Here is a 26,732-nt window from a genome sequence, read left to right on the forward strand (position 1 = left end):
GTCCTGGTGAGGATCCAGTATTGATAGAATAACAGGCCTCTAACCAAACCAGTGACTCATTGCAATAAATATTTGCAAGTAAAGATGTGTGGACAAAAAGGTATACTGTGTGACTGTACACAGTACAGCTCCCACAAGATTGTTTGTTTGAGTTTGTTTTTTTTTATTCTATCTTATTTTCTTTTCTTTTGGGGGTAGGTTGCAAGGGCAGAGGGCATATGCAAAGGGACAGGGAGATGAGTGGGATTGGGGTGCATGATGTGAAATTCACAAAGAATCAATAAGAAGTTTTAAAAAATTTTAATAAGTCATTTCTAGCCAGTTGTGGTAAATGACTGTAATCTTAGCAATCTAGAAATTGCAGGATCGGGGCTGAGAAATGAAAGTGCAAGGACTACCCAAGATCCCTGCTAGGATATGAGAGAGCATGAAGGGGCGTGTCATGGCAGATTTGGCAAAAATAAGAGGTTTCTGAACACGCAGTGTTTGACCCCTGCAGACCATTTCTGTAGGCAGAAAAGCAACATCAGTGTGAATGCTTAAGACAATACAGAAAAATCACCTGACCTAAAAATATTGGGGGAAACGGGGCCAATACTGCTGTTTGCTGAAGTCAGACATCACAGTGAAACCGTCCAGGTCTCCTAAAATTCTAATCTTTCCATCGCTCCAGCAACAGCGATGAGCTACGTCCAGTTCCATGCGATCCAGGGTGCCTGCCTGTTACATGAACAAACCCTGGCCTTGGGTTAGCAAGGTCGAGCACCACCCATGCCAGTATGACCGTAAGATGGGTGGTACTTGTGCGGAAGGTCTACACGTGTAGACTATGTCACACAAGGGGAAAGCCATGGTCACTGTCAAATAACAAATCAACTTATGTTCTGGTTTTTCTAATGCTAAAGATGCATTTATTCACCCAGTCAAAACACAAATGGATTCATATATTAAGAACTACTGTTTCCTAGTCAAGTGTAGTAGGGCACACCTTTAATCCCAGGACTGGGGAGGCAGAGGCAAGTGGATCTCTGTAAGTTCAAGGCCAAGCTGATCTACAAAGTAAGTTCCAGGACAATCAAGGCTATATAGCGAGACCTTGTCTCAAACACAAATGCACAGACACACACAGACAGACAGACACACAGACACCGACACACACAGACAGACACACAATACACACACAGACAGACACAGACACACAATAACACACACAGACACACATACACACAGACACACACACATAGACACACAGAGACAGACACACACACAGACACACACAGACAGACACACAGACAGACACACACACACATAGACACACACAGACAGACACACACACAGACACACACACACATAGACACACACAGACACACACACACAGACACACACACACACATAGACACATACAGACAGACACACACACAGACACACACACACATAGACACACACAGACAGACACACACACAGACACAAACACAGACACACACACACACACACACACACACACACACACACACACACACACACACAGAGTATTTCATAAGACTGAAACCCGGCATGGCAAACTCCAAATCCTGTAACTCCGTGTCTGTTGCTCAGAGGGCTGAGATGGCTCCACCCCTCCAACTTTGCAACTACAGCACACTTATTTTTCTTGGGATGGCTTTATGCCTGTATGAGGCTCTCCTTGGCAACTATCCCGTGACTCTGGCTCCTGTAACATCTTAGCGTCTATCTTTCCTAGCTTCACGCGTTGACTTCTCTGGGACTCCATGCAGGCACACCTCAGCCCTGCTGACTTCAGCAGCTCTCTTTTATCTTGGAGGAAGATTCTGCTGACCCTTTAGTATTTTTTGCTTTGCGGGAGAAGACAACACCTCAGGCCTTTCGTCATTGTAGAACCTCTTAAGGATGATTACTAATAACCACATGTCACAGACAACACTAGGCTGTCTGGAAATCTCCACCAACTAAACTCAGTTCATTGCTTTATAATTGAGCCTCAGCCTGATTCTGAGGACAAGGGCAAAAGGCAGCCAGGTTCTTTGCTGGAATGGTCTCTAGCCTGGTTGCTAATAGTTTCCCTCTGAGGCTCTTTGAGCCAGTTCCCTACAACCCACATTGTTCCAGGCGCCTAGTCGATGGCCCATTGAGTCCCACTCACAGTGTCCAGCCGTTTCCCTACTCCAGAATCCCAAAGACTTCCACACTCCTCTAAAGAACCAACAGGTTCAGGCCTGTCAGAGCAGCAGCTCACTCCTTGGTAACCGATTCTGTTTTAGATCTGATAATAGATACCTTTAGCAAAGACGTGGGATGCAAAATCAGCACATGAGAGTCATGGATACCAAAAATAAACATTCTGAGAAAGAAATCTAAGGGGAAAAAAAATCCCATTCACAATAGCTTCAAAAAGAAAGGAAAAGAAAACAACAACAAAAAACAAACAGAAAACCACCACTACCATCATCAACGACAACACATAGGAAGAAACCTAACCAAAGGGGGAAAAGGATCTATAAAGAAAACACTAGGTGATGGGAAAAGGAGATTAAAGAGACATTGGAAAGTGGAAAGACTTCCTAGATTGCTAGAATCAACCTCATGTAAATGTACATATTACCAAAAGGAATGTATAAATTCTAAGCCATCCCTGTCAAAATTCTAGTGAGCTCTTTACAAAACTGTAAGGACAAAACTATGAAAATTAACATGGGAAAACAGACTACCGCAAACAGCCAAGGCAACCCAAAGCAGAAACTGCCCTGCTGGAAGTGGTCCGCTATCCAATCTCAAACTATATTAAAGAAGCCTGGTCCAGTGCCTTTAATCCCAGCACGGGGGGGTGGGGGGGGGGTGGGGGGTGGGGACCAGCAGATCTCTCTGCGTTCGAGGCCAGCCTGGTCCACAGAGTGAGTCCAGAACAGCCAGGGCTACAAAAGGGAAACCCTGTCTCGAAAACCAAAACCAAAACAAAACCAAATTATCCTAAAGAACCACAGAGATGGAACTGTCCATCTGAACACTGTGACAGCACACGGAATGCCACTGGCACAAACAGACATACAGAGCAACAAACAGAACAGAAAAAGATCCAGAAATAACCCACGTAGTCATTTCTGACAGACCTGTCAAATACACGCACTGGAAAAATGACAGCCTCTTCATCAAATATTCCTGGTGAAACTTGATATCCATATGCAGAAGAAAATTAAAATTAGATTCCCCCTCTCTCCTAACCAAAAAAAACAAACAAATAAACAACAACAAAGACAACAAAAATGATTCAAAGTGGCTCAAAGACCTTAATATCAAACCCAAGGCACTAAATAAAATTACTAGAGGAAAATATAGAGACACAGGCACATATCTGCCTCCCCCTCCACCCCAGGCAAGAACTCGGTGAACAAGAGTTCCGTAGCACAGCAAATAATCGCACGAACTGATAAATGAGGTTTTACGAAACGAAAAATTCCTTCATAGCAAAGGAAACTATCAGCATGGCGAGAGGATGGCCTGCAGGATAGGGAAACATCTTGGCCTGCTTTGTTTCAAAGGAGCATTAATATCTGGAAGAACCGCCAGAATTAAACAACGCAGCAAAGTACCTAAATCTTCAAGTCAACAATGGGTTTGGGAAACGAGCAGAGTTCTCGAAAGATGAAACACAAATAACTACGGAATAGCTTCCAGAGTCTTAGCTGAGAGAAACGCACGGGAAAACTCTCTCGACACCCCACCCTTTCCACACGCCTGTGTTAGAGGGGGCACCATGGGGAGAGCAAACGAGATTGGAAAGATTGCTGAGTGGTTAGAGTGTGCATGGCTCCTTCCAAAGACCTGAGTTCAGTTCCCAGCACTAACAGGGGGAACATCACAACGGCCTGTGATGCTGATGTGTTTTAACTCCGACCGCTGACCTCCTCCACACCATCACACAGTTTCAAAAAAACAAAGTAAAATGGGGAAAGGAAAGCAAATGACAGCGGATCTTGAGAAAAGGTGAGGAGAAAGAACTGGTGTAGCCAGTATGGAAACCAGTGTTGAGGGATCTCAAAGAAGAGAACGTGCAGCTACTGTCTTGACTTAGCTTCCGGGCATATATCCAAAGTTCTATCATAGACACACATCTGTGCTTGGCGCTGCATTAGTCACAGTGTGCAGGACACCAGAGCAGCCCACCATCCATCGACAGACCTCTGGAGAGTGAAAATCTACACGGCGAAATGTTATTCAGCCATAAAGAAAAATGAAATTACCGATTTGCTGGAAAATGGAAGGAACTAAAAAAAATCATTCTATTAAGCAAAAATATTCTAGACTCCGAAAAGTCAAAAGGCCACGTGTTTTCTATATGAAGATTCTAGGTTCTCGTTTTCTCTGTGTGTATTTGGATGGGTACAGGTCCTGAAACTACAAAATGGACCACGGAAGGTGAAAGCGATCTTAAAGGACGTGAGGAGAGCAGAGGGGGTGATGGAACAGGAAAGTGGAGGTGGGGGACAAGCAGGGAGGGGCGGGGCTTGAGAGAAGGGAATGGGGGATAAGGTTCAACAAAAACAAGATGTGCATGAAAACCCATAACAAAACCCAGTGGGCAAAGAGAGAGAGAAGAGGGGAGGAAAGAAGGAAGTGGGGGGAGGGAGAGGAAGGAAGAAAAACAACAGTACGCCCTCCCCCATTTTAATTACAGGATGCTTCTGGGCCTACCCACAGCTGATCTCTGTAGCAGGATGCCTGAATTCCTTGCCACTCAGTGCAGAGACCTTCACAGACCTAGTCGTGGCCCGCCTCACCTGTCACGGAAGGCAGACGTGATCCCTGCCACTCCTTGGAACCATGCATGAGAGGTCTCACATGCCGCGGGCTGGGTCTTTGTGGCAGGTTCCAGTGTCTCACTGCTCCTGAGAAAAGGCCCTACACTGCAGAGAGAACAGGATCCATGCATTTAACTCATGCAGTCTAAGCCAGGAAGACTGTAAAATCCTTACAAAAATATTGTTTTTGACAGGTGAGGGTTGTCATGGTACTAGGTGACAATTTTCTTTTTTTTTTTTTTTTTTTTTTTCCGGAGCTGGGGACCGAACCCAGGGCCTTGCGCTTGCTAGGCAAGCGCTCTACCACTGAGCTAAACCCCCAACCCCGACAATTTTCTTTTTATTAAATAAAAACAAAGCATGACACATTGAAGACATTTTTACTTAAAGAACAACGGCTTGACGGAAAAAACCACACAGACTAGTTTTGTGTGACTGTTGCCAAGTTATGCAACCTTTTACATCTGTGATTCTTCAACTATTGAAATATGCATCATATATATATATATACACATATATATACTGCGTGTGTATCTTGTATACATATATATATACACTGTGTGTGCACACGCGTGTGTGTGTGTGCACGCACATGTGTGCGTGCGTGTGTGTGTGTGTGTGTGTGTGTGTGTGTGTGTGTGAGATAATGCATGCACACTAGCAGCACTGTGTCTGAGTGCCAGACTGCTAAGGAGAATGTTATGGAAGGGGTTGCTCAGTCCTGCCCACCTGGCTTAGTCAGGGTAACTATTGCTAGGATGAAACTCCATGGCCAATGGCGACCTGGGGAGAAAAGGGTTTATCCTGCTCACACTTCCACATCACTGTTTGTTACTGAAGAAATCAGGACGGGAGCTCAAGCAAGGCAGAAACTCCGAGGCAGGGGGGCTGGTACAGAGGCCATGGAGGGGTGCCACTTACTGGCTTTCTCCCCATGCCTGTGCTCAGACTGGTTTCTTACAGAACCCAGGACCACCTACCCAGGGATGACCCCACTCACCGTTGACTGGGCTCTTCAAAAATTAATTAAGAAAATGCTCCACAGGCTTTTGGGTACTGCGATCTCATGGAGTCATTTTCTCAATTGAGGTCCCCTCCTCTCAGATGACTATAGCATATGCCAAAGTGATGTAAAACCATCCTGTACACTGCTCCTACCTCTCTTTCCGACTGTGCTTGCTGGGTGTCAAACCCAGCCAGGCCTTGTGCATAAGCCACACGGCTGTGGAGCCTACCACGGTTTCCCTTCTCCCTCTCCCTCACCTCCCTCTCCCTCTGCCCCTTCCCTCTCTCTCTCTTCCCCCCCTCTCCCTCTCTCCCCTCTCCCTCACTCTCTCCCCTTTCCTTTCTTGTTAGTAACTTTATTATTTAAACTGACAAAGTAAAGTATGCTTTCATATTTTGAATATATACATGTACGTACACACACACACACACACACACGACAACTTAGTTACCTAACCTACATATGGGCTTGTATTGTAAAGAAAGCAAGTGGTAGCACTTTTACTTTGTTTTTTAATTCAAATCAATTCCTTAATAATGAAAGCATACCCCTCCCCCCATTTTCTATTTCTTTCTTTCTTCCTTTCTTTTTTATTTGTTTCTTTTTGGTGGCAAGGTAATCCTTTATACTTATTTGTGTAGACTTGAATCTTTTATTTCAATAGTATTTTTTTCTGCCTTTTGTGAAAAGGAAAAGCACCCCCACTAGAAGGTTGTCCATGTCCAACAACTCCAATTCTCACCAAGTGCACTTTTCCAAAACCGTATTGGGTGTCTGCCGTGTGCCCCTCATGCCACCCCAAACCTGGATGGATTCATGACGCTGTCCACACCTTTTGACTGCAGGCATTGGTAGAGGTGAGCTAACAGCTCACCGAGCTAACAGCTCACCAAGCTTCTGTCTGCCTTCCCCATGCAGGTGACTGCATTTCCTGAAGCCCTTGCACTTAGCCATAAGTTCCAGCCAAGGGGATATGACTGCAGCGATACATACTGTCTGAGTCTAACTCGTCTAGCCCTGCCACGTACACTCACCTACGCTGCCTTTCCCTTCAGCTTGACAGGCAAAACTTGTGCACCGTGTAAGGAGACAGAGCAGCTCTGCATGTGTGACCACCGCTTGGAGGAGAGCCAGCTACAACTCAGCTCCTTGCTCAAAACCTCGCACAAGCTCGAACCGCTACTGCAGGGTCTGAACCACTCTTCACGTCAGCGGTTTGTTTGTTAGTGGTGCTTTGTTTGTTTGTTTGGTTTGTTTGTTTGGTTGGTTGTTTATTTTTTTTATAGTAGCTAGTATTGGAGTCCACTGTGCAGAATGTCATAAGATTAGATATAAAAATAATCACCACGCCAAACCAGATCGCTGCCCATAACAGAAGCTCTAAGGCTTAGGTTTCACTGTAGGCCAGGATTTACTTATTTACTTTCAGGTTTGCTTACTTTCCCTTTATGTTTATGAATGTCTTGCTCGTACATTGGAATGAGCCTCAGGTAAGTGCCTGGTGCCCTTGAACATCAGATGCCTTGGAAGTGGAATTACAGGTGGCTGCGAGCCACCATGTGGGTGCTGCCAGCTGAACTGGGGTCCTCTGCAAGAATAGGTACTTTTACCACAGAGACATCTCTCCAGCCCCTGTAGACTGGGTTTTACTTTACTTAACCCATACAAGATACCAAAAGCTTAGGAGAACAACAAAAGCTCGCTCATAAAATATGGAAATAGCATTTCAGTTGACGTCTCTGTGACTCAAGGAAAGCTGCGGCAGTGTAACGTCAGGAAAATGGTGATCCTGTCCCACCCCACTGAGCAGCGTGTGTCATGAGAGCATAGTGTGAGTTAGAGGGTTACTTTAGAGACAGTCCTGAGGTTTTTCTTTTACAATCAGATTGGAGAAAATGGACGTCGTTAGATATACTCATTTATATTTAATAACAAGGATCGTTTTCTTTTAAGACCTTTGTTTACTTAGTGTGGTTGAATGTTTGCCTCCACGTATGTCTGTGCACCACGTGTATGCCTGGCGACTGAGGAGGCCAGAAGAGGCAATGGATCTCCTGCAACTGGAGTTACAGACGTACAGCTGTGAGCATCCATGTGGACACTGAGAGTCTAATCCGTATCCTCTGGAGGAGCAACCAGGGCTCATAACTGCTAGGCTCTCTCTCTCCAGCCCAGTATCATGTTCTTAACCAATTATATGACTTCTTAATTTTGTGATTACATTCCATTATGATTTGATCGTAAGGTACTATCCATGACTTAATTATAGCTGAAACATCTTATTTAAATATTAAAATATACAAGAACATACACTGGTGCTGTCTATACTTAAGAACTACACCAAGGCTATTATCAGGCACTGAAGCCTGAAGTCAAACATGAAGAAATGTAAGTCCTAAGGTGTTAGGCATCAAATGTAACTTAAGCTCATCCAGTTAAAGACTGATTCACAGTTAAAGTGAATGCTACTTTTTCTGACTATTAAAAAGCAGTCATGCTAACTGATCACCATAGGGATGATAATAATGTATAGCCCTTCTGGTGATCACAGAAGTTGCTTGGACCAAATACATCAGTGGCAACTTACTGAAAATACTCCTCAAGCCTTTCTCTTTCCACCACTGCTCCTACCTTTACCTGAACCCCTGGGAGCTCACCTGGCGCCACATCTGTTCAGTTAACCATCCTCTCTCCCACATCTGCTCACAAGTATCCTCACTCAGCCCCCCAAATTATCTCTCTAAAATGCTTTCCACGCCATGCCTGCTCAGGTCTCCTGCTCAGAATTCCTTCCACGTATTTTCATCAGTCTTACAGAAAAACATGAACTGCGTTTGGCCTGCCATGCCCCACACAACAGAACCCATCCTGGTACCTGCTCCATTTCCTTCCTCCCCCCACCTCATCTTCTCTCCTTTCTTCAAATATCCCAACTTCTTTCCCCGATGTATTTAAGCTTCCTGTCCTCCTTGCCCCACATGCTTTCCTTTCAGCTCTCTCCATGGCTAGCACGTATCTCTTTGGTCCTCAGATTACCCATTCTTCACCCGGTTATCCTCTTACCCTGCTGAGTTCATTCATAAAATTTATAAAGCCGTATGTTATCCTTACAGTTTAACATCCGGGGTATGCATGATGACATGAGCCTTCGGCCAGCACCCTTTCCCCTTCAACACTCTCAGAGAAGGATCGATGGATAAATGATATGCGTGCGATACATATTTTCAACCTTGATGACCTAGCACATGAGATAATCCAGGAAAAGCTGTATCACCCTATTTAGCAATGACTGTCACTGCCCTGTCTGGCTGAACAGGGAAAGCCCAACTGAATGGCATGTCGCCTGGGAACAGAAAATGTCTGAAGCCATTCATATGGCCCTTTGCACACCGAGTTTTATTCCTTTTTCTTTTTTTTCTGAGTTTTACTCTTAACAACAACAACAACAAAAATACAAATTTGGTAATCTGGAGATGTGTGTCAAAATTTAATTAGTTGTAGTATTTGGAGACATGAAGTTGCCTTAACTTTGAACTTTAAAAAGAAAAAGATTTATTTATTTTATGTATGTGAGTATTTTTCAGACAGAATGGAAGAGGGCATTGGATCCCATTACAGATGGTTGTGAGCTACCATGTGGGCTGGGAATTGAACTCAGAACCACTGGAAGAGCAGACAGTACCCCTAGCCACTGAGCCATCTCTCCAGCCCCTGACTTTAAACTTTAAGGCATGCAACTTGTAAAGAAACTCTGAGAGAGAGAGGGAGTAGGAGGGAGAGAAGGAGAAAGGGAGGGAGAGAAAGAGGACAGGGTTGGAGAGATGGCTCAGCTGTTAAAGGCTAGGCTCACAACCAAAACTATGAGAGAGAGAGAGAGAGAGAGAGAGAGAGAGAGAGAGAGAGAGAGAGAGAGAGATTGTTGCACAATGGAACTCCCTTAGAAGGCAGTATTCACATCAAACCCAAGGTGACATGGAAGTCCAGGATGCATTTCAGCTCTGTTTATGGTCCTCCAGGTCACTGACAGAGTAGCCTGTTTTCTAGGTCTGACTAAATGGTAGAGACTGGTGCCTACAAACTATTTCCTCCACAGTCCCTGGTGCCTCTAATGGGAAACGCAGGCTTGGATCGGGCTCTGGAAATGGAAGGGTAGTCTCTGCACACTAAGTGCCCTGAGCGTGCCAGGGTGTGAGTGCACTTTTCCCTACTTCAGATGAGGAAAAAATGCTTCCCTGGCCTAGCCAACTGCTGAGCTCTCTTCTACAGCCGAACATGAGAGGAAGCACTGAGGCCCTGTACAGTGTCTGCTGGGGAGCTGGCAGAGACACCAGTCTGCACAGAGCAAAGGTTCAAGGACCAGCTCCAGCGTGCTCTCTGGAAGGCCTCAGGGAACATTCCTGCCAGAAAGCCGCACCAGGGGAAAGTTTTGGCTTCTACTGAGCACAGGCTTGCTGCTTCTTTTCATTTGAGATACTGTGAACATTTTAACAGATTATGTTATATTTTCTCTTTGTTTTGGAAAGTCCAGGGACAAATTTCGAACTCTGCAATAATTGGCATTGGACACCGTGGCTCGTGTGCTCATGTATTCTGGTTATATCCTAGACATCCTCTTATTTTCCCTCAAATCTGGTTTCTTTAATTACTTTTTAAAAACTATTTATTTGTTATTTTTATATTCATTGAGGCTTTGCCTACATGTCTGTCTGTGTGAGGTGTCAGATCCCCTGGAACTGTAGTTACAAATAGTTGTAAGCTGTCATGTTGGTGCTGGGAATTGAACCTGGGTCCTCTAGAAAGGGCAGCCAGTGCTCTTAACCACTGAGCCATCTCTCCAGCTCCCCTTAATTACTTTTCTCTGGTTTGGTGGGTGGGTTTCTGCTCCTGTGACCTTGGGTCCTTTGCTCAGCATTTCAAATCTCCCATTTTCGTCCTTTTAAATTGAGGGCAATAGACCTAAGTTGTATAATGGCTGTGACAATTTTTTAAAAAACTGGGTAAAGAGCCGGGGCTATAGCTCAGTGGTTGAGTGCCTGCCTAGGAAGCACAAAGCCCCAGGTTAGGTTCCCAGGACCACCACCAACTAAAGTAGAAAACAAGCAAACAAGACAGTAAAATGTTAGGGCTTAGTAATTGCTAAATTATTGGAATCTTCTATTACTGTTAATACCTGTACAGATTACATGGAAAGACAATCTCTCTGCTTCCGTTATCAGACTGTGAGCACCATAGCTAATGTGGGCATACTTTCCTCTAGCAAACACTCACCACTCCCTTGTTACAACGCACACAGTTCTGGTGATTTACTCAGAGTCACACGGTTCGGATGGTAATGTAGCTATTAGAATGATCTGGGGTTTAATTTAACATATACTTGAGTTAAAATACTATAATATACTCATCCACCCATTAAACATTTATGTATGCTATGTGCTCAATGCATAAGGCAAGCATAATGAAATACATGTATATGTAACTTGATGTATCTGGTGTTATACTTTCATACAATAAGGAAAAAAAGAAAAAAAAAGCAAATAAGTGAATTCCACGTATGGAATGAAGTCTGGCATTTCTCAGGCCACCCCTTTAAGCCATTTCTTTCAGACCTTGGGCCTAAACTGATGTTTGTGTTGTTTCTCATAAAGTTGACATCATCAGGTCCCGTAGTCTGGGAAATGGGAGTCTTAATTTGTACAATTCAAAATAAGTTTCTAGAACAGTGGGCGTCTTAGGCCTAATTCAGCTTCTATTAAGAAAAGGTTTCTTCCCAGAATGGAGAATACCCGTGTGACAGTCAAAGGAGCTTGGGTTGTAACAGGGATAACCTGGGTAATCATTTGTTTACCCATGGGAGGGATGCCCCTATGTCCAGAGGCAGAAGGGAAGGAGCTTTTCACAGAACCATGGGAAACTTAGGTTGAAAAAGTCGAGGTGAAGATGGCTTGACTCAGCCCCACTTGACCCCTCAATAGCTCTGTGACCTTAAGCCAGTCGCTTCACCCCCTTCCGCCTCGATGGTTTATGTCTAAATTCCCCCTCCGTTGATATATTCCATGTCTAAGAGAGTCTGTACTTCAAGGCTACTTCAGGTCAGTGTTGACAGGAAGAAAAGGCTCCCTTCCTCACTCTTTGCTGGGACCAGATCATCCCCAGACACTACTCCCAGTTTCACTGCAATGGAAATAAGGAGTTGTGTGATTTGCATCAGATGAGTCAGGCCTTTACCGATCTGAAGGTTTTCTACAACGCCTGTTCTCTGCTCTTCACTAACGGCAAGAAACGTGACCACAAGCAAGCCAACCGTGATTAAGAGAGGATAGTGCCTCGTCTGTGGACCAAGAATCATTCTGTCTCATCTGTTACTCACTCTACCGTCGTCGTTGTCGTCGTCGGTGGTTCTCCTCAACTACCAGCACACTCCGATGTACGCCCTCATCCGCCGGGACCCACCACCTGGTAGGTGACATTTCACCACAGTCCTCTGAAAGTCTTACTACCACTCCAGGGCAAAATGCCCCAGAAAAGACAACAGGAGAGTGAAGAGGTAAATGGAAGCTATTGTGACAACCCCTAAGTCAACAGAGTCTTCCTCAACGGTGCATGTGTATTTAATTATACAGGAATCCAACCGTGATAAATTTCTTTTGTTAAGGCTCGTTTTTAAACATTCAGATCGTTTTTTGTGCAGGAAGTTGTAATAACGAGTAGTCTTCGGCAAAGCTGCAAAAAGGGAACTGGTGTTGATAAGTCTAAAGAGCCTCCCAGGTGATAGGATAAACGATCCCTACTGCTAACGCTAATACAAAGACTTGGAGAACTGGGGGAAAGGTCTTTTGCGCTTTGCTCATACAAGTTGCTATCCGAGCAGACTTGAGAAACATAGAAACATAGGAAATCCCACGCCTGCTTTTATTCCACAAACAGTTGGTGTCATGATTACAAGACCGTGGAAGTCACATTTCTAGTCTGAAGAGTAAGACATGAATCAACCCAAAAATATGAACCCAAGATATCACCGGAGTTAACAAAAGTGCTTATGACTTAATTGGCCTTGGGCTGTTCAAAGAAGAAGCATCAAAAATAGCAATAGACACTTGGGTTGCCTTCTATCATTCTGTGAATTCCTCAATTACTCACAACAACAACTTCTCCTCCCCAACCCTGAGTAAAGAGGAAACCAAGGCCTAACACCCGATCATCAGGACACGGCTTTGCTATCTTTACTTAGTCACCCAACAGATAGTAACTGGGCATTTACTATGTGTCAGGTGCCATACAAGGTGCTGAGATCTACCGCAGGTCAGACCTGGTGAACTATCTCTTCTGGGTCTCATCTTCGTGAAGAACTTTCAACCTATATTTTGAAAACCATTACCCTGTAGATAAAAATCATATAGTTCTAGAGGCAGACTTCCAAAGATAAAATGTCAGGGGGCTGGGGATTTAGCTCAGTGGTAGAGCGCTTACCTAGGAAGCGCAAGGCCCTGGGTTCGGTCCCCAGCTCCGAAAAAAAAAAGAACCAAGAAAAAAAAAAAGAAAAGAAAAACAGGGAAACCAAAGATAAAATGTCAACGCCATCACAATATTGATAAGCCTGTTTTAGTGATTTTTTTTTTTTTTTGGTTCTTTTTTTCGGAGCTGGGGACCAAACCCAAGGCCTTGCGCTTCCTAGGCAAGCACTCTACCACTCAGCTAAATCCCCAACCCCTGTTTTAGTGATTTAAGAAACACAAGGTCTCCTTTCACCGTCTGTAGAGGTCCGGAGCTCACAGTTTCTGTGGTTTCTACAGGCTGCTCTAAAGGGCAGCAACCAACAAACCCACTGGTGTACCTGCCATCCTGGATCTGTGTTTTGACAGGAGGAAGACATCAAAAAGGCCACCAAGCAGACTGATAACTACTGCTGCCATGGGGAAGGGGGAGCATGATGAAACGCCAGCTGAGAGGTGGCCTTTGCTTTCTGGCCTCGCCTTCCCTGAAGGGGAACTGAATGTGCCAACATCATGACTGGTCTAGTTGTTGATCCCTTACACTTGGGTAAGGACACAATCAGGAGGGGACAGAGGATCCTGTGAGGAGCTAACCAGGAAGGGAAGCAATGGCGACGATCTGGCAGAGCTCTTAGGGCTGCTCTGGTATGGCCACACTGCAAAGCCAGGTCTCAGTGTTAAGGAAACACACTGCCTTTGGGCTTAAGTTACCTCTAAAACAGCACAACTGAAAAGACCCACTCTGACCTAAGGGGGTAACAAAGATGGCCAACAAGTTACCAGGACCGGAAACTTGTTCTTTCATAGGATGCAAGAAATCTTCGCTGTCAATCCCATGTGCTACTGAGGTAAATACAAACTAGTTTGTCTCCATTTTGTCAGATAAATTCCAGTTTGCTCATTAGTGTTAGCTTTAGAATCTTCGGGGACTGCACACGTTATCTGATTACAGGGTAGCCCCTGTTGATTGTGTCCGTTCTAATGAAAACAACACTACACGCATGTAAACTACCTCGGAGCATGGTAGGAAATAAGTAGCATGGGCATGAGCCCGTATATCAATGCACATCCTGCTAATGACAGACAGCTGAGACAGATGTGTGTAAGAAAAGGGAAATGTTTTCTCAATGTCAGGATTCTGAGGTAGATTCGGATGGCCTAAACAAGTAAGAAATGATCCAATAATGTTTCTAGTTAGAGTAACCGGCAATTACTTAGGTAGAAAGTCTATGAGCTGTGTAAGTAGATGTGAGTGTATGCGTGTGTGTTCACCTGCATCCTCTTTGTATCTGTCCATAAGCGATGCCAGCATTGAGAAATGAAGCTGAATGCCACTCTCAGGAGATGGCGGGAAGGCGAAGGAAAAGCTTCTAGAAGAGGGAGTGCCCTCTTTGACTCCATCAGAGATCAGGGGGAGCTCTCACGGTCAGTGAGATTGCCAGGTCAGATAAAGAGAGCAAGTTAAATTTGGGTCTGAGGTCAATGGATGTAGATTTATTAGCTAAATCAGGCAGTGCTAACGGCCAGAGAGAGGCGACCATGCATGCCAACTACCTCGCCTCCTTTGTCACGAATACTGTCAGTATTAGCACAAATTACTATTTTAAAGCACCTGGAGACTGAGGCCCACCCACAATTACAAGTCTGTAATTTTAAGTTCCTTGACATCAAGTAGTACATTGTATTCCTCCTTCTACAGGACCTGGGTCATGAGTCATAGGTGACAAACACTTAGAAGGAAGTGTTGATAAATAAGCTATGAGCAAAGGAGAAGATTAGCGGACTGTGAGCTTCTCTAATAAGAAAGCCACTCATCACCCATGGATCCCGGCCCGCAGCAGCTCTCTGCTCCCAAACCCCGTGGGAGAGAGACCTCACTGCCTGGTCAGGTGGGCACTCCTGAGGCTGCAGAGCGGAGGAGACCACCAACACTGCCCACCCCTGCCCACATCCCTGGCCTAAGAGGCAACTGTATAAGGCCTCTGGGTTCCCGTAGGGGAGGGCCCAGGAGCGGCAGGATCCCTGCGCCTGAGACACCGCCGGAACCTGAAGGAAACAGACCGGATAAACAGTTCTCTGCACCCAAATCCCGTGGGAGGGAGAGCTGAACCTTCAGAGAGGCGGGCGCGCCTGGGAGGCCAGAAGAGACTGCACTCTGCGCACGTCCAGACGCCAGAGGAAAACACCAAACACCATCTGGAACCCTGGTGCACGGAGGCTCCCGGAAAGAGCTGCGCAGATCTTCCCGGTTGCTGCCGCCGCGGAGAGGACTTAGGCAGTACCCCACGAGCAAACTTGAGCCTTGGAACCACAGGTAGGACCAACTTTTCCCCTGCAAGAAACCTGCCTGGTGAACTCAAGACACAGGCCCACAGGAACAGCTGAAGACCTGTAGATAGGAAAAACTACATGCCTGAAAGCAGAACACTCTGTCCCCATAACTGGCTGAAAGAAAACAGGAAAACAGGTCTACAGCACTCCTGACACACAGGCTTATAGGACAGTCTAGCCACTGTCAGAAATAGCAGAACAAAGTAACACTAGAGATAATCTGATGGCGAGAGGCAAGCGAAGGAACCCAAGCAACAGAAACCAAGACTACATGGCATCATCGGAGCCCAATTCTCCCACCAAAATAAACATGGAATATCCAAACACACCAGAAAAGCAAGAGCTAGTTTCAAAATCATATTTGATCATGATGCTGGAGGACTTCAAGAAAGACATAAAGAACTCCCTTAGAGAACAAGTAGAAGCCTACAGAGAGGAATCGCAAAAATGCCTGAAAGAATTCCAGGAAAACATAAATAAACAAGTAGAAACCCATAGAGAGGAGACACAAAAATCCCTGAAAGAATTCCAGGAAAACACAATCAAACAGTTGAAGGAATTAAAAATGGAAATAGAAGCAATCAAGAAAGAACACATGGAAACAACCCTGGACATAGAAAATCAAAAGAAAAGACAAGGAGCTGTAGATACAAGCTTCACCAACAGAATACAAGAGATGGAAGAGAGAATCTCGGGAGCACAAGATTCCATAGAAATCATTGACTCAACTGTCAAAGATAATGTAAAGCAGAAAAAGATACTGGTCCAAAACATACAGGAAATCCAGGACTCAATGAGAAGATCAAACCTAAGGATAATAGGTATAGAAGAGAGTGAAGACTCCCAGCTCAAAGGACCAGTAAATATCTTCAACAAAATCATAGAAGAAAACTTCCCTAATCTAAAAAAAGAGATACCCATAGGCATACAAGAAGCCTACAGAACTCCAAATAGATTGGACCAGAAAAGAAACACCTCCCGTCACATAATAGTCAAAACGCCAAACGCACAAAATAAAGAAAGAATTTTAAAAGCAGTAAGGGAAAAAGGTCAAGTAACATATAAAGGCAGACCTATCAGAATCACACCAGACTTTTCGCCAGAAACTATGAAGGCCAGAAGATCCTGGACAGATGTCATACAGACCCTAAGAGAACACAAATGCCAGCCCAGGTTACTGTATCCTGCAAAACTTTCAATTAACATAGATGGAGAAACCAAGATATTCCATGACAAAACCAAATTTACACAATATCTTTCTACAAATCCAGCACTACAAAGGATAATAAATGGTAAAGCCCAACATAAGGAGGCAAGCTATACCCTAGAAGAAGCAAGAAACTAATCGTCTTGGCAACAAAACAAAGAGAATGAAAGCACACAAACATAACCTCACATCCAAATATGAATATAACGGGAAGCAATAATCACTATTCCTTAATATCTCTCAACATCAATGGCCTCAACTCCCCAATAAAAAGACATAGATTAACAAACTGGATACGCAGTGAGGACCCTGCATTCTGCTGCCTACAGGAAACACACCTCAGAGACAAAGACAGACACTACCTCAGAGTGAAAGGCTGGAAAACAACTTTCCAAGCAAATGGTCAGAAGAAGCAAGCTGGAGTAGCCATTCTAATATCAAATAAAATCAATTTTCAATTAAAAGTCATCAAAAAAAAGATAAGGAAGGACACTTCCTATTCATCAAAGGAAAAATCCACCAAGATGAACTCTCAATCCTCATCTTCGGGTGGTTTAAATACAAGTGTGCAATTTCTAGGCTTGAAAGTAAAATGATGCTATCTGGTGCTGGATAGAGGAGCCTTATTTTTTATTATGGCAGCTTGCTATTTTTGTAACATGGTGATTTGGTTGAACACAATAAAGTACAGTAGTAACTGAAAAAAAAAAAAAAAAAAAAGAAAGCCACTCATCGTGGAAAGGAAACACAGGAACAACCTCATCCATTGCAATCTTCTTCACCTGTGAGAAGAAACGTCTTAAGGTAGCAAGGCAACTGCACGGAGCCTGAACTGTCCTGTAAGTGGGAAGTACACTCAGCAGAATGGACGGGAGTGCTTGGAAAGGAATGGTTTAAATTAGAGATCAACGCTCATACAATCATTTACTACAAAAACATTTAATTAAGGAAGACAAGGCATCATGAAAGACCAAAATGGCAGGCAGCTCCACTGGAACGCCTCAACCTGGAAGGCTTAGGTAGAAAGTGTATGTATGAGCTGTGTAAGAAGACATGGCCCTCGGAGGTGCATGTGTGTGATCCCAAATGTTTGTAGGTGTGCATGAATGTGTTCTTGTATGAAAAGCTACGCGATCAGTACACTTAGCTCCGGCATAATTCTACATTGTTCATGGCATCCGACCAGGAACCGAGACTTAGGGAAATTCACATTTACTTTTTAAGTGGAGATGTTTAAGTTTATTGATTCTGTTTTACATATACAACACTCTTCTTTTATAACTTTAGTTTCTCTTAAAGTCTTTGACTTTTTAAGAAAGAAAACAGTTGCTTACCACCGAAAACTTAATAAAATAGGAGAATAAAAATTACTAATTTTTCCAATCCAGAGATAAGACTCAAAGCTCTTGGGATATATATGTATACACACACATATATATGTGTACACACACAATATATATATATATATATTCTTTTCTTTCTGTGCAAATGCCCACATTTAACAAAAATGGACTCCATCTTACCTAGAAAGCTTCTTTTAAGAAACAAAATATAGTCAGCCAAGTAACCAAATATATTCCCACACATAAGTTTTTTCTTTATTTTTTTTAAATATTTTATTTATTTATTATATATATGAGCACACTGTAGCTGTCTTCAGACACACCAGAAGAGGGCATCAGATCTCATCACAGATGGTTGTGAGCCACCATGTGGTTGCTGGGATTTGAACTCAGGACCTCGGGAAGAGCAGTCGGTGCTCTCAACCACTGAGCCATCTCTCCAGCCCCTCTTTATTTTTTTTAAATGCTTTTTTTTGTTTGTTTTGTTTAAAGGTTTATTTATTTATTATATATAAGTACACTGTAGCTATCTTCAGACACACCAGAAGAGGGCATCAGATCCCATTACAGATGGTTGTGAGCCACCATGTGGTTGCTGGGATTTGAACTCAGGACCTCTGGAAGAGCAGTCAGCACTCTTAATCACTGAGCCATCTCTCCAGCCCCCCCACACATAAGTTTTAATGCTTGTGCAGAAATCTTGCACAGAGGCTTTACTAGACCGAATGAATGCTTATGGCCTTGTCTTTCAAATCTTTCATGCTATTATTGTTCTTTGGGTGACAGGCTGGAGACGCTCTAAGAGTCAGGATTACTGAGTCAAAGACCATGCTTATGCACATGGTGAAAGATTTTGCTCAGAGTCGCCATTTTGTCACCTGTGTCAATCAAATGATCGAAATCAAGGTATAATCTCATATAAAAGAGACTCCTTTCCCGATTTTGTTTTTGACAATCAGCCAGGCAGAGAAACTGTGAGAGTAGAATTTTATGGAGATTAAGTATACAGGAGTATTTGCAATATTTCCCGTTTTCAAGAAGCTAGCCCATAATAACCCAGAGTTTAAGAAAGCCGCTCACAATCAGCTTTTGAGGCAACCAAATGATTAGGAAGAATTTTTAAGTCTAATTTTCAATCATAGTCTGCTATTGTTGCATGACTAACTCGTCAATAAAATACCATTTGAAATCCATTGATTTCCTTTCTTATTAACAATAACTTATTAACAATAAACTCAGGTCTTTGAAAGTCATGCTAATTTACTTTTTTTTTAAAAAAAAGGAATCCATTTGATAAGACCAATATCCAAAAATTATTATAGCATCATCTATGGTAGACAACCATGCTAGCGTCGTCATAGCAACCTAGGTATGATTTAGCTGGCTGAAATGGGTGACCTTCTACCCAAATGCCTTATGGGTGAAGAACAAAATACATCACAGATTCCAGAACGACCCAGTATGGAAAAACAATGAGGTAAATGTTTTTTAAGTACTATATCTAATCTAAATCTATATCTAAACTGTATAAAAAAGAAACTGCATGAAACTCCAATAGAGAAACTAATCAAGGAGAAAAATTACTTAAATATACAACCCAGCAGAGGACTGCTAAGATTTAGGAACATGAAAGGTGACCCGGAGATAAGTCTAATGAAAGGAAAGAATAGCTGTGAAGTATTAACCTCCAGGGTCAAAAGAAAACCACACCAGCTTCACCCTGCACTTGCTAAAGCTATGCTAAGTTGACAAACTAGGCTCATCGTTCTCTTTGAGATCCAGAAGAGTTAAGAAAACAACAAATACAACAACAACAACAACACATCACACACAAAAGGAAAAAAGAAAGAAAGAAAGAAAGAAAGAAAGAAAGAAAGAAAGAAAGAAAGAAAGAAAGGGAGAAAGATAGTTCTAGACAAAGAAGCTTAATTTGTCAAGACTGGAGAAAACTAAATAAATTATGTTATTGCTAGTGACCTAGTCATGAGTAATCACAGTCATTTGGTTAATGACTAATTCAATTACGATAGAAATTTGACTACAAAATCATATATATATATATATATATATATATATATATACAGAATCATTATGTCTTTGATATGAGTTGAATGATTTTTTTCCCCAGTGTTGGGAACTGAACTTGGAGGCTTGCATGTGCTTGACAAACATTTTACAGCTAAGCACATCCCCAGCCCGTGTGTCAGTTTTATTACTACGAGTCTTAGTCCTGGGATGGGTCACCTGGGAACCTAAAGTAATACTTTACTCACTTAAAAAGAAAAAAAAATGCCTGGAGGCAAAGGAATCTAAGTAAGGAAACACCTCCCACTGAAGATATACAGGTATATAAGACCATGAAAGAGGAGCTAACACATCACTATCGGTCCTGGGTGTTGTAGATATTTTTCCTTTGGAAGAAATACTGAGCACCAAGGCTGAGATGACACTGAAGTATTTATGGCTGGTGGCCCTCGTGGCTCTATACATTTCACCCATCCAGTCTCAGAACTGTGTGTATCTGGATCATACCATCTTGGAAAACATGAAACTTCTGAGCAGCATCAGGACCACCTTTCCCTTAAGATGTCTAAAAGATATCACGGATTTTGAGTTTCCTCAAGAGATTCTGCTGTACGTCCAGCATGTGAAAAAGGACATAAAGGCAGTCACCTATCATATATCTTCTCTGGCGCTAATTATTTTCAGTCTTAAAGACTCCATCTCCCTGGCGACAGAGGAACGCTTGGAACGTATCAGATCGGGACTTTTCAAACAAGTGCAGCAAGCTCGAGAGTGCATGGTAGACGAGGAGAACAAGAACACGGAGGAGGACAGTACATCACAACATCCTCACTCAGAGGGCTTCAAGGCAGTCTACCTGGAATTGAACAAGTATTTCTTCAGAATCAGAAAGTTCCTGGTAAATAAGAAATACAGTTTCTGTGCCTGGAAGATTGTCGTGGTGGAAATAAGAAGATGTTTCAGTATATTTTACAAACTACTCAACATGAATTGAGGTATATTTTCAGAATTACATCTCCCTCCACAGTTTCTTTCTTCTTCTTAAGCATGGCTGTGCTGTGTGTATGATGGGGCAGTGTCCTAAGTTAGACTCGTCCTTCGTGTAATGTTTACTGTCTCTGAGGCTTGACCTTTGTACATCAAGGACATTCGTCTCTTTAAGAAGACTCAATGCTGGCCATGTTACTCAGCGCCTGGGTGACCCCGGGACATTTCTGATGCAGTACTGGACACAGATTGAAAGGAATAAGGTTCCCTTTCCATCTTCTCTGACCTTAACACCTTCCTCTGACCATTTTCTATTGGCTTTCCTCTACCATTCAAGAAAGTTACCAAGGCGGGGAAAGTTAAAAGACAGGGGGGAGAGAAGGTTTCAACAAATCATCTCTCTGGCTGCCAAGATTGTTCATTCTATTAAAGTTCACCACATTAACAGTCTATATCTAATCTATAGAATCCAAATGTTTCTCTCTTCTTTTGGTAGCCATCTTTTTTCTAGAGGAAAAAAAATGTTGAGCTCGTTTGTCAGTTTGGTTTTTTTAAAGAATAGTAAGTCATTGCTTTAAAAGTCAAGGTCCATAGTGAAACTTGGACAGACGCATAGTAGAATCAGGTGACCATTAAGCTCCTCCTTAACACCTAAGAGCCTGTAACTCTAATGTAGCTCATGTATCATGCCTGGAGTATTTGATATAGTTTCTTTTTTTTTTTAAGATGTATTTATTATATATAAGTACACTGTAGCTGTCATCAGACACACCAGAAGAGGGCATCAGATCCCATTACAGATGGATGTGAGCCACCATGTGGTTGCTGGGATTTGAACTCAGGACCTCTGGACCAAGAGCAATCAGTGCTCTTAACCACTGATTAACCACTGATCTCTCCAGCCCTTGATGTGGTTTCTATATCTAAAGGTATAGTTAGGGCAACAGATGCAGCTCAGTGATAGCTGTACTTGTCTAAGATGCAGAAGGCACTTGGACTGGATTGTCAGATCTGCAGTGGGGTGAGGGGAGGGCATGGAAAATGTTGGAGAAATTAGTGACAGTCTCTCGTAGGTGGTTTTCTATGTGTGTGCACCTAAAGCCAATGTCTAAAGCCCTACTGGGGGGGGGGGAATTCTACTTTCATGTCCAATTTTTCTGATTGGAAAGCTATATACTGTCATTTAAGAAAATTAGGCACTCCAATAATACCGGGACCTCATCACTTTTATCTTTCTAAGGTCACTTTGTATCCAGGTTACCTCCTCTGTTTTTACTCAGCACCTAACTAACTGAATCTTCTCCCCCCCCACTCCCGCGTCATATTTCAGAATCATCCAGCTTCAAGCAAGAACTTAGATAGAAGTTGTGACTGCTCAAATGTCCCCAAGAACGCTTGATTCTAAGGCTATTGCGAGTCTGCTGCTACACACTTCGGACGCAAGACTTTTCAAGGTCAGGGTTCAAGGCAGTACAGTCAAAGGAAGTCTTATGTTAAGCAAAAGAAAAATTTCAGTGGAAAAGCTAGCAGAAATGTCAACTTGTCAAAAAAACAACTTATGGATTATGGCATTGACGTTACTAGCAAAAAAAATAAAACAAAAAAAAACAACAGTCACTAAAATGAGTGAATATAATCTATTAGATAAAAATAAAAAGCTCATTAATTAGGTTGTTTTGGATTGGGATGGTGGCAGTGGGGACGGACGGAGGCTGGATATGTGACTGCAAAGCAGCAGACACAGCATTTCCCATTCATTACTCTGACACCTTCACCTGACCTCAATGTGCTCTGTTGAGATGACAGCAGTTACTGTCGTGAATTATGGCTGCTGCCCTGCCCCGTGTTTGCTCTATGCAAGGGAAGGGAACTGGCTAAGTGGGGTGGGAGTGCAGTTCCGTGGTGGAGCACATGTATAAGGCTGTATGAGGCCCTGAAATTGATCCCCAAAACTTCAAGGAGAGAAGGACATGGAGAAAAGAAGAAAGAACTAGCCAAAAAAGCTAAACATTTTCTAATCAAGACAGATACTTTGACAGAAGTCACAACCACACTCTCTTTATAGAGTACATCTTAAAAAAACAAAAACAGGGCTGGAGAGATGGCTCAGTGGTTAAGAGCACTGTCTGCTCTTCCAGAGGTCCTGAGTTCAAATCCCAGCAACCATATGGTGGCTCACAACCATCTGTAATGAGACCTGATGCCCTCTTCTGGTGTGTCTGAAGACAGCTACAGTGTACTTATATAATATAATAAATAAATAAATGTTTAAAAAACAAAAACAAAAACAAAAACAAACCAGAGACCCATCCCTCCAAAAAGAACATAACACAGAAATGTTAATGGACAAAATAAAAATGTTTATTCTCACTTTTGATTTCTAAAAAGTGCTAAGTAAGGCAACAGCAAAACATTCCTCTCCCATTAACACCACAGAAATGGAAAAACAATGATAACACTTAGGCTACAATGTAGGTTCTCTCATACCCACTGGCATGTGTTTACTACGGACAACCTTACAGTCTTCAATATTATAAAAAATGTATCAAACCTACCATGCCTCCAGAAATTAAATATTCCAGGGAAATAATTGGATAAGAAAGAGAGAGTTTTTAACGTTTTAACTATGACTTTTCTATTTTTCCTACAATAATTTTTCTGGATAAGTCTTTTAGTTCCAAAATTAAAAAAAAAAAATGAATGCCCTTATTTTCCTCTACAATGATTGTGTTTTCCTTCTTGGCTGGGCCAAGGCCTGACTTTAACTTTAATGATGCCTTCTGGTGCTCCCTGAGCAAACAGAACCTAAGCAGTACTTCGTTAAGCAGGTCAGTTTGTTACTTTGCTGGTACTGTTACATTTCAAAGAAATCCCAACTTGTGGGCCTTTATCATTAGAGTGGGTTGACCACTTCAGAGAATTTGCTGTTTTTTTCTTTTCAGGATCCCACCGGCAAGATCTAGAAATCGTGGGGGAAAGTTTCTCTATATATCCTCTCTTGAGTTAACAATCTCTCAAAGCACTTTTAAGTTTAAGGGCAAACCAGACCTGTGCAGAGCCCAGAACTTAAACTATCTGAAGGATGGTTGGGATTTAAGAGCACTTACTTAACACGCTGAGGCCCTAGCAGGGTGGAGTGTTGGAGAGGAACATAGGTCACAGGTGACTCCATATAAGCCTCTTTCTCACCTGAGTGGGAGAGGGCGAGTGTCAACATTTAGCAGCCCGGAGCGGGGAGAATGTTTCCGTATCTCCCAGACAGTCTAAGGTTGAGAATTCCACAGGAAAAAGTGGCAAAGGCAACATCTACAAGGCTGGCAAGAGGCACAGGTTCCAATAGGTGTGTATGATCAAACTTCCTCTAGTCGACCCTCGGGAAACCATTCTGGTGCCTGCCGGCTTTGGGAGGTGACTTTGCTCTTGCCAATATTGCTTAATAAGTAACCCACACAATGCTAACTGCTTTAGATGGAAGCGCCTAACTTATTCCGGGAAACCCGACCTCCTACAGCCTAACAGGCGCCCCCCTCTGGAGAAATAGGGGCTACCCCAAACCACCTGTTCTCGGATGAAAACCAGAGCAGTGCTCTGGTCGCATCGGCCATTTGGACTGCTTAGTCATGGCCTGATTTTTCTGCAGCGCTGGGAGAAATTTGGGTCTTAAAGTTGGAGCCTTAGGTGAAGTCAGAAGCCACGAACACTTCACAGCTAGTCACGACACCACTATTTCCAGGCAATCTTTAACCTTCCCAGGTTAGCTTTCGTCTCCACTCTTCTGTGGTCAATGGCCTGACCCTCATCCCTTGAGAATCTTCAACCCCTGAACTTTCCGTAGAGACCAGGTGCCCTGTCCCCGGCCATCGCCCGGGTCGTGGGCCCTCCACACGCGTTTAGCTCGCCTCTGGAAGTCCTTTGGACCCGCTCGCAGAGCTCCTGGCTTTTGAGAACTCTGCCTCTACTCCCTCGTCTCAGATTAGCTAGGGATAAGATCTGAGAAATGCGCCTTGGGCCACAAGCAGCCTAGGAGGCGGGCTTAGGAACAACTTTCCCTCCGCCCTCTAACCGCAAGCCCCGGGTGGGGCGGCCTAGCCGGGTCCCGATCTCTGTCCTTCCCCAGCGGGGATCCCAGACCCCAGCCCGCGCAAAGGTCGGCGTGGAAGGCCCCGCGAGCGGCGAAAGGGACTTCCTTCCCCGCCAGAGCCCCACCAGATGTTAGAGGCGCAACAATAGTGGAACCGCAGAGGAACAAAAGGCCATTCACCGGTTACACCAGAATGACTCGGTCGCCCCGTCTCTGCGGGGAAGATTTCCAGAGGGTCTGAAAGAGACCGGAGTGGTGTAGAGCCTCTGCCACGCTCCAGGAGGCGGGAGCCTCTCTTTACCACTAACCACCCCATCCTGGGGGGTCCAGTGGTGGGGAGGAGAAATGAAGGGAAAATTTTAGTTTTCACCTTCTCTGGTGCAGGAAAGGAAGGGACTACGATTCCAGATGTTTGACAGTTGTTGGTCCAAAAGTTGAGCAAAATTTATTTATTCTTAATACCCTCGCTTCATGAGGCATCGGTAGCCGGAGGACCGGGGGTGGGGGGGTGGGGGACAAACCAAGACTGTGCGCTGTAGCCCTCTCTACACAGCTTCACACCGAGCCTGCTCTGGGAACCAGGAGCCCAGGAGTGTCCCCCCTGCTCAGACGCACTTTTGTAAAAGTTTCTCTTCCCGCCGCTTCAGGCCGACGCGCACCCCACCCGCATCTGAGATTGAGAATGGGTTCCGGGTGAGATCTGCACCCTGAAGGGGGAGAGAGGGGGTGTATTTGAGATCAAAGCCACAGACCCCTGGGTGGGAACTGGACTCACATTCCAGTCCGGGAAATGCATACCCGGGGGCAGAGAGAAGCCAAGGAGCCCGCTCTGGCTAAACCAGACTCCAACCCCGGAAGCTCGCGGACCAGGGTGAGGACTGGGGTCCGCAGGATTGATCCTCCCTAGGTGTGCCCCGCACCTTGGCCCTCCTGGGTACAATACGGAGCGGGAAGCTGCGACTGCACCTCCTCCCCACTGTTGGAAGGATCTCTTACCGTGGGGTTTTAACCTTCTTCCTAGGGCCCTGCTGGCTTCCTTCACGCCGGCAGCAGCTTCTGGAGCGGGAGAAAAAGAGTGAACTCCTCCAACCCGAGCAGCGATGTTGCAGATTCACGCGAGGGGCTCTCTAGCCAGCACGCGTGACTCCAGATGCAGCGGCCACGGCTCTGATGCGGCCCCCACATGCACCCAGCGCGCCGCGCAGCTCGCCCGAGCGCCACTGCAGCTCACAGGCTCAGAACCGAGTCCCCTGGCGGCCTTCTCTGGAAAGGCAGCTACACCGGGACAAGAGGAGTCGTGTTGCCTTTAGGATCCTCTAATCTCCACAAGGGCCTGAGACAATGAGGAGTCTAAGTCTCTCAACCTTGATCTGCTGCTCAGTGTAGCTAGAAAAATGTCAGACTAGAAAAGATACTGTCCTGGTTGATCTTAGTCAACTTGACACAAC

The 26,732-nt window shown here is 44.1% G+C and overlaps 2 protein-coding genes across 2 annotated transcripts in view; one reads left to right on the forward strand and one right to left on the reverse strand.

The window, feature by feature from the left end:
• Mob3b (MOB kinase activator 3B) overlaps positions 1-26,495 on the reverse strand; it is a 191,656-nt gene extending 165,161 nt beyond the window's left edge. The window contains exon 1 of the mRNA NM_001108970.2: positions 26,281-26,495. The gene's annotated coding sequence lies outside the window, so the exon portion shown is untranslated. The remainder of the gene's footprint in view (positions 1-26,280) is intronic.
• On the forward strand, positions 20,635-22,842 carry Ifnk (interferon kappa). Its single transcript, NM_001107925.1, has 2 exons — positions 20,635-21,211; positions 22,534-22,842. The coding sequence occupies exon 1, from the start codon at positions 20,635-20,637 to the stop codon at positions 21,208-21,210; it is 576 nt and encodes a 191-aa protein (NP_001101395.1). The 3' UTR covers position 21,211; positions 22,534-22,842.
• Positions 26,496-26,732: the final 237 nt, after the last annotated feature.

The sequence above is a fragment of the Rattus norvegicus genome, chromosome 5, assembly GCF_036323735.1.
Source record: "Rattus norvegicus strain BN/NHsdMcwi chromosome 5, GRCr8, whole genome shotgun sequence".
Lineage (NCBI taxonomy): Eukaryota > Metazoa > Chordata > Mammalia > Rodentia > Muridae > Rattus > Rattus norvegicus.

Coding starts and splice junctions, on each gene's coding strand:
- Ifnk (NM_001107925.1), top strand. CDS start 20,635: ATGACACTGAAGTATTTATGGCTGGTGGCCCTCGTGGCTCTATACATT.